This window comes from Coffea arabica, chromosome 8c (assembly GCF_036785885.1).
Source record: "Coffea arabica cultivar ET-39 chromosome 8c, Coffea Arabica ET-39 HiFi, whole genome shotgun sequence".
NCBI lineage: Eukaryota > Viridiplantae > Streptophyta > Magnoliopsida > Gentianales > Rubiaceae > Coffea > Coffea arabica.
The window spans coordinates 37233126-37241654 of NC_092325.1; the positions used below are offsets into that span (position 1 = coordinate 37233126).

An 8529-nucleotide genomic window follows, 5' to 3' on the forward strand; every position below is an offset into this window, starting at 1 on the left:
GAATCGATATGCCAACCAGACTATTTTAGAAATACATAACAACTTGTAGTAGTTCTGAGCTAAACTATTCGACAAAAACTTAATTCAGAAACCTCGATTACGAATATTTGGATTTCATATCTTATCACAAGTCAAGCAAGAATTTGTGCAGAATTGGCTACACTTAGTAGAAGTTCATTAGGAACGGCAAAAGTGAAAAGATGACACTAATAACAGGATAGGGAGAGTAGACAAGAGAAGATGATACATAAGAAGGTAAATCATGAAAAGGTATCATCCTAGTTGAATTGTGGGAATCGTGGTTCAGCAACAGCAACGAGAGGTTTGGCAAGGAAGCCAGAATCCTCGCACTCTACTAAATCGATTTGCGAATGACCAGATGGAATCTTCCAGCTAAAGCATTGAAGAAGTCTGGCCAGCAACATCACAGTGAGCGTGGAACCCAAAAGGACTCCTGGACATCCACGCCTTCCGGTGCTGAAGGAAAACATATTTAATTCTGGATCGTTCAGATCCATTCTAGCATCATCCATGTCCTTCATGTGGCGCTCAGGCTTGTACATCAGCGGATCCTCCCAGATTCGAGGATTACGGCCAAGTCCTGGACGGCTGAGGATAACATGGCTACCTTTCGGGATGAAGTAGCCGCCAACGACGGTGTCCTGAGTGGATACATGAGGAATATTAAAGGGTGAAAATGGATGGAGCCGTAAGGACTCTTTTACGCAGGCCTTCACATATTTCAGCCTCGGAAGGTCAGATTCTTGAACAAGTCTATCCTTTCCAACCACGGCATCTAGCTCTTCTGTGGCTTTTTGAAGCATTTTGGGTTGATTTAGCATCTCTGCTAATGCCCATTCCACAGCATTTGATGGATTATCGACTGTCGCAAACATTAGTTCCTGTGAAGCATGCATCATAGTAAAGTTAAAGTGAAAACTAATACTAATCTTTTTTTACCAAATTCAGTAACCAACTGACCGTACAACACCATCATATTTCAAGTTTCATTTTGGTGGTGATTAAGGCTCATTGAGATTCCATCCTTTTCTGAGTTCTGCTAATCAACAAATTTGGGCAAATTATTTTTTAATATTGTCAGAGCGTGGCTGATGGGCATTAGCGAACAATCATCTTATGTCGCCTTTTGTACGTCATTTGATGTGTACATGGGTCAGCTGAATGTTTCCACAGCTTTGAGTCTGCATGCTGGATTTTATCTTAAGTTTTGGAGTATGGTCACTACGATTGATTTTATTCTTCTGTTAGTCTATCCACGTTTGGCCGATACATGCTAGTAGAATCTCCAAATTGTTACTGTTTTTAACTGTTCAGGTTTTCAAGTAGGATTCCCCCCTCAACTATTCCACAACACATTTCCTTCACACACAAATTATACACTCTCTTTTTTCTTTCTTGAACTATTAATATCTCCTACTCTATTTTCTTTTTCTTTTGAAAGAAAATCTGCATCTCAGCTTCCAAAAATTTCAATTTAATTATGGACTCTGATGGCATGATTTTTGTTGTTTTTTTAAGGTGTGAGACGAGCATTTATTTTTTCACCATTTTCATAGGGTCTTGAAATAAAAAAGTGGCAGTTTAGTCCATAGTACAGAGTGTTACGTATAACTTTTGAAATTAGAAAATAATTACTTATGTGAAAGGGCACTAGCTGATAAGGAGCTAAGTTTGTTTAAGAAATTGTTTATGTAACCATGCAGCAGGATAGAGGATTCCTTACAGTAATTTGTGCTCTGATCTCCTCAGTTGTTAAGAGGGGTCTGCTGTTGTTATCTTTGAGCCTGATTAGGACATCCAGAAGGTCTTCTTCCTCATTTTTCACGCCACTCTCCCACATTTTAATCCTTTTTTCAATTTCGGGATCTTGGTGCTTTCGTACACATGCAACGGCCTCAGTAAGAATCTTTCGGTGGCCATCAAAATCAAAAATCTTCATACAGGGCATGTAATCTGATAAGCTGAATGCATACAAATAAGCAAGGATTTTGAATAGTGCATTGATATGTTCAACTTCCTCAGCACCTGGTCCTCCATCTTCCATTCCTTTCCCGAAGAATCTTATGTTGAAAATCATCTTTCTAATCACATTTCCGCAGTAGTGTTGCGTAACCAATCTTATGTCCACTAGCCCACCGGTGGCATTGTACTTGCACTGATTGTAGACATAATTAACCAAATGATCTGCTTCCTCTGCCCGCTTGCATTGAAGCCATTGGTGTTTAGCAGGTGAGAGGACACTGGAAACGACCATTCGCTTCATTTTCTTGTACTGGTCGCCCATAGGTGAAAGGGCGGTTGTCAAGAATCCTTCACTACAAAGTTCTGCAGACATGAAAACAGGTCTGCTGGAGAAAATCGAGTCTTGTTTCTTGCAGAACTCGCGAGCGAGCTCAGGAGAAGTGACTGGAATGATATGAACACCGAAAATGCGGATACATGCGATTTCGGTATTCAAATCATCCATGACTTTGCATATCCATCGATTTGTTGGTCTGTTTTTCAGCATTTGGAAAATGCAACCAAAGAAAGGCAAGGATTTTGGGCCAGGAGGGAGAGGGAATCGACGAGGTTTGTTATTCTTTAGACAAATAGTTAACCATTTGTCCATCATAAATATCACCAACGAAACCAAAGCCATGAATCCTGAGAAAAATGGGATCCATGGGACAGAGATAAATCCCAAGCTTGAATCAACACGAAGACCGGAAGTGTAATTCATGACTTGAGACCGTATGAAAAGGTTATCAGGCTGTGTAGGTTCGTTTATTCTCATTACACAGTCTAAGATGGAGTGTAGGCAAAGGCAGTTCTTGCTGATGGTTTGTAAAGAGTTCGATCATGCGAGCTTTTTATAGGAGAAACTTGTTGCTAGCCAAATGTTTATGATATTGCAGTATTGTTGAACAAGTGTCACAAGGAACTTAGTCAGAAGTTGGATGTTAGGAATAGTACGTATTTGCCCATGTGGCATCTCTTTCAACTCAACAAACGTACAACAGCACTAAAGATTTTTTAAAATCCCTATAAAATCTCCATATTGGTATTACCTTCACTACTCATTGCAATAAAAAAAAGGGCAAACTCCACTTTACCCCCCTGTGGTTTAGCATTTTTCACATAACCCCCCTGTGGTTTCAAAAGCTATACATAACCCCTTCATGGTTTGGATTAAAGTGTCAAAGTAACGGAAATGGTCACTCGTAACGGCGTCACCTAAAGTGTCAAAAATACCCTTATGTAAGGTTGAAATTTATGTATTAACCAAGGGGGGTTATGTGTATATTTTGAAAAGCATAAGGGGGTTATATGGTAAAGTATTAAATCATAAGGGGGTTATATGGTAAAATATAAAAATTATAGGGGGTTAATGTGTCATGTATTTATAAGGGTAATTTCGACATTTTTAGAAGTTCCGTTACGAGTGACTATTTCTGTTACTTTGACACTTTAATCCAAATCATGAGGGGGTTATGTATAGCTTTTGAAACCATAGGGGGGTTATGTGAAAAAACGCTAAACCACAGGGGGGTAAAGTGGAATTTACCCTAAAAAAAACCCCTAGTTACAAACATTTGAAACCTATGTCTACAAATCATGTAAGAATTTGTGTAATGTTAGCTAGACTGAGTTATATCAAAAATAGATTTTTGCTATTCTTCCTTTAATTTTTATTTTTTGGTTATTATTTGAATTGCCATTTAATTTAAACTAATTTAATAAATATGGCACACTTTAACCTAATTGAATTTTATTGTGGTAATATGAAGTGCTTTTAGAGATAGCGAGGATTTTGAAAGAGAAGTTATGATACCGTTAGTATGATAATTACTTTACGATAAAACATTATTATTTAGACTCCACTAGCAATTTTATCAAGAAAAGCTGCATAGAAGAGAATACCACATTGCCATTGTAAGTGCTTGAGAATGAGTTCACGTTTTATCCATTGGATGGTACATATACGATAAATACAAATTTTAATCAACCTGTCCACCATTTACTTTGCTAGGGAATTTGGAAAGCATCTGTTGTATATTAGTCTGAGTCTGGAAAAACAATATTGCCCATAAGTATCTTTTCCAAACCAACATAAGAATACATACTTTGTATAGATTAATTTCATCATCTGATATTCTCATTCATTTTAACAGATAATCAATTAACCTTCAAACGAAATAGATTTCGTATAGAATTACTCAAGATATTTAATAGCAGCCAATTTTGTGGTGGAATAAAACCCAAATCCAATAAAATAAACTGTTGGTGGGATAAAACCCAAATCCAACAGCAGTACTTTCAGAGATTTATAGCATAAAAAGTTAAGATGTCATTAGTAGAATACGTAATTTATTGAACAAAAAAAAAGATACTAATTTTTAAGTTTCTAACTAATGGACTATTTGTATGATCAAAACAAATTTTAATTCGCTTTTCTATCTTTTAGTTTATTGGGTTATTCAAAACATATCTGTTTTATATTCAGTTTAACTCATAATCTATTTTATCTGAATATTCTAATTGTATCTATTTGAAACATAGATCACCATATTGAAACGAACTCTAGACATTAGGGCTCAAAAATCCAAAGTTGACGCTAATTTAATATTGAGCATTAGCCATCATTGATTGTATCAGTAACTTGGGGACCATATTTTTTGGTTAAAGCATTGGGAATAAGTTTTTCGCATAGGTCAAATATTGACGATCAAAATTGCTTTTTTCTTTTGTATTATTCGTTCACTCCACCAACGGGGGGAAAAAATGAATGTCAATTTTTTTGCACATGGATGCCATGCACAATTCATGCAGTGCTATGTGTAGGACATCCTTCCATCTTTAGGAACGGTTCAATGTCATATCAATTTGACCCCTAGCATCTATTCTTTTAGTTGCTTGCAAACTTAGGACGACTTCTGGCACGTTTTAGATGTGATGCATTATTAAGCCTGTCCCAATCTTTCCCTCTAATACGGGCCGGGTTTAGAGCGAATGAAACTCATCACTACCTCGTACGGGCGTTGAGACCATAGCATGTTACACGAAAGCGCCGCTTTCTCTGTAGTGTTGTCACACAAGATAAGCATGCCGCCCGCTTGCTGGCCGGGCGAATCGAAGTTCTCTTCCGGTCAACTGTCTACAAAATAAAAAAGAAAGGCCAATCACTTTTAGTTGTGCGACAAGAAAAGGAAGCACATTGTTGCCTGCAGCAATGTTTTAAAACTCGAACCGTTAATTGAATGGGTGAAGTGTTCGGATCAAAATTCAATAGGTCGGATCGATTCAATCCTGATTCAATGAATTTTTTAAAAAATAATTTATATAAATATATATATGCACAAAATAAGACATGCAGTGGTCTAATTTAAAACTTTATATGATGAAAAGTTTAACATTTTTAAAGAACTTGGATTTTCTTTTTAAATTATAAGTTGAAACAAATAAATTTCATCTCAATTTCAATTATATCTACCTAAAAAATAATCTTGAATCCAACCCAAAAATACCATAATATTTTGAAATTATACAAAATTCACGTCTATGGGAATTAGACATTGTGAATTTAAATTTTAATTCATGTTTTTTGAATTTAGAGATTGCAACTTAAAAACAAAAGTTTGGAGTTTGGAAGAAATCAGGAAAATAAAAAATAGAGATGCAAACTTGATATGAAGCAAAAAATGAGATGAAAGTGAGTGGTTGTGGCATTTAATAATTAATTTTTAGGATTAAAGAAAAATAATTATTTTTTATTTTTTCAATTTAATAGACAAAAATAAAATTAAAAGATAGAGGAAAACATCAATAAATTAAAACTAAAGAGATTTGATTAAAAGGGGGTAACAAAAGAAAAAAGGAGAAGGAGAGAGAAAGAGAGAGAGAGAGAGAGAGTTGAAAATTAGAAAGAAAAAGTTATGAGAGAATAAGACTTTGTAGGAAAAATGGAGGAAAGAAAGTTGAAAATTTAATATATATATATAAATGTGGTACAAAGAAAGACTAATTGCATGTGATGGTGCAATGGTTACTTTGTTAGTCTTCTATAACAAAAGTCTTGAGTTTAATCCTTGCTAGCTGCATTTTGCAAAACTTAAAAAAAAATATTGAGGGAAAACTAAAAAATTGAAAATTAGTGGTTCAACCCAGTTTACCGGGATTGACAATTTTGACCAGTCTTAAGCGGTTATTTGACAATTTTAACTGTAACATAGAATCGGACCGGTGTCATGGCCGGTTCGTGGTTCCATCGATCGAATCGGCCGATCTGGTCCGATTCTCAAAACATTGGCCTGCAGACGATGTCTACTGTTATTAATCCTAGTCCCGATTAGGGCTGTAATCCAGTCGAGTCGAGCTCGAGTATCGCGTACAGATAGGGGTGCTCCAGCTCGAGCAAGTAGTATTATTGAAGCTCGAGCTCGAGTTCGAAGCTTGCTCGCAATACTCAAGTTCGACTCGTATGGGCTCAAGTCCATTCGAGTCTTATCAAGCTCGCTCGAGCTCGTTCGAGCTCGAGTTATTAAATTTCATTTTTTTGATAATTTTTGAGCGAAAAGACATTATTACCCTTTTAAAATTTTTATATGACTTGAAACATTTCGTAAATTCGATAATTCTTTTGGATATAAGGGTAATTTTATAATAATAATATATTAAATAATTAAAATTAAAATATTAAATAATTAAAATTAAAATACTCGATAAGGCTCGTCGAACCTTCGAGCATCACTTCTGGATGCTCAAACTCGACTCGATAACCTTATCGAGCTGCTCGAAACTCGACTCGAACTCGATTTGACCGAGTTCGAGTCAAGCTCTTGACCGAGCTCGCGAGCAGCTCGGTTCGATTACATCCCTAGTCCCGATGCTTTTCATTCATGCTTCAGAACATGTGCAAAGTCGAAGCTAGAATAGTTCGCACCCCAAAAATAAATAAATAAATGGGTGAAAAATAAAAAAATCCCATGGTAAATCTAATACACAGAAAAACTTCCTATAGTTTTAAAATATACAACACGACACCTCATGCTTTGAACTAAATTGTAAAGATGACGGAATCCGTTAAACTTAACGGAAATGATTTATTGGAACCTAAAAATAATTCTTTATACCTAATTTTTATCAAATATACCTATTCTACTCCTTAACCCTCAATTCTCTCTATTTAGAGAATAAAACAAATGATTTTTTTGAGTTGTTTTTTGCTTAATTATATCAGGGCATTTTGGTCATTTCGTCCATTTCCGTTAAGTTTAACGGATTCCGTCACCTTTACAATTTAGTTTAAAGTATGAGATGTCGTATTGTATATTTTAAAATCATGGGGGCTTTTCTGTGTATTAGGTTTAACACATGGGGCTTTTTTGTTTTTTACCCTAAATAAATAAATAAGAATAACAAAGACAATATGTTAATTTAAACCCAAAAAAGGCCAATTTTTGTTAAGGTACCCATTTTTTAAAACAAGACATTTTGATTAATTTCTCTTTTTTGCATATGGGATATGTCTAGTTAAAAACAATTGGTGGGATTATGCAACGAAATGGCCTTTTTAGAAAAAAAAATGCAAAAGTTGAAAAAATAAAATAAAAATAAAAGTGTCTATTAGTATTTTAAACTTCTAATTTGAATTTGATTTGTTTCCAAGGTGAAATCCAAATAAGATAATTTTCATTTTTTCTCACTAAGATTTAGCTTAATGTTAGTTTACTTTTTCCTAAATGTATGAAATAATCAAATTTGCCCTCTTTAGTAGTCTGGTTACATATTGATTACACAAAAATGTTAAATTGACAAAAAAAATTCTGCTTTGTTTATTTTCCTTAAAATCTTTTTGTATTCCTATTAGATTAATGTTTATTTTGTATGTATTATTTTAGATTTATTAGGCTTTCAGTCGAATGACAACGATGATGATGATACAAAATGCTTGTATTGAGATTGTTCGTTCAAAAATAAATTAGTTTTTGTTTATGTAAATCATTATAAAAATTGTATTATTATTTTTTGTTAGTCAACAATTAATAACTTAATCAAAACTATTAAAACGGCTGTTATGTCTTGCTTTTTAAAACAAATGTCAAGAGGCAAAATAAAAAATATCATATTTACATTTGGTTTGGAGTAGAGGTTTAATTACAACCCAATTATGTTAACCAGTCCAAACCCGCCCACCAATAACTTGTTCTAGCCTGTCTATTAATTTTGAATAGGTCTAAATAGGTACCCAATTAAACCCATATAATGGGTAGTGGATTGATTCGACTCACCCATTTATATCCATTTAAAAATAATTATACATTTAAACTCAACTTTTAAAAGTGTTAGACAAATAAATTTGAATTTCTTATCAATCTAATAACAATAATATACTATTATATTTTTTCAAACAACATGAAAAAATAAAAGAAAAAAGTAGAATTTTAAATTACTCATAAATGAATAATTAGGTATACTCATACCCATTTATTAAATGGATTGATCCAATTACAAACCATTTATACTCAT

General features: G+C 34.2%; 1 protein-coding gene across 1 annotated transcript; it reads right to left on the reverse strand.

Moving 5' to 3' along the window:
- Nucleotides 1-200: 200 nt before the first annotated feature.
- LOC113705643 (isoleucine N-monooxygenase 2-like) lies at nucleotides 201-2743 on the reverse strand. The gene is made up of 2 exons (XM_027227561.2): nucleotides 1745-2743; nucleotides 201-902 (listed from the first exon to the last, which is right to left on the reverse strand). Exons 1-2 carry the CDS (start codon nucleotides 2741-2743, stop codon nucleotides 279-281), a joined length of 1623 nt encoding a protein of 540 aa, XP_027083362.1. The 3' UTR covers nucleotides 201-278.
- Between the last annotated feature and the right edge of the window lie 5786 nt (nucleotides 2744-8529).

Coding starts and splice junctions, on each gene's coding strand:
- LOC113705643 (XM_027227561.2), bottom strand. CDS start 2,743: ATGAATTACACTTCCGGTCTTCGTGTTGATTCAAGCTTGGGATTTATC. Junction 903..1,744: donor AGATCAGAGCACAAATTACT/GTAAGGAATCCT, acceptor CATGCTTCACAG/GAACTAATGTTTGCGACAGT.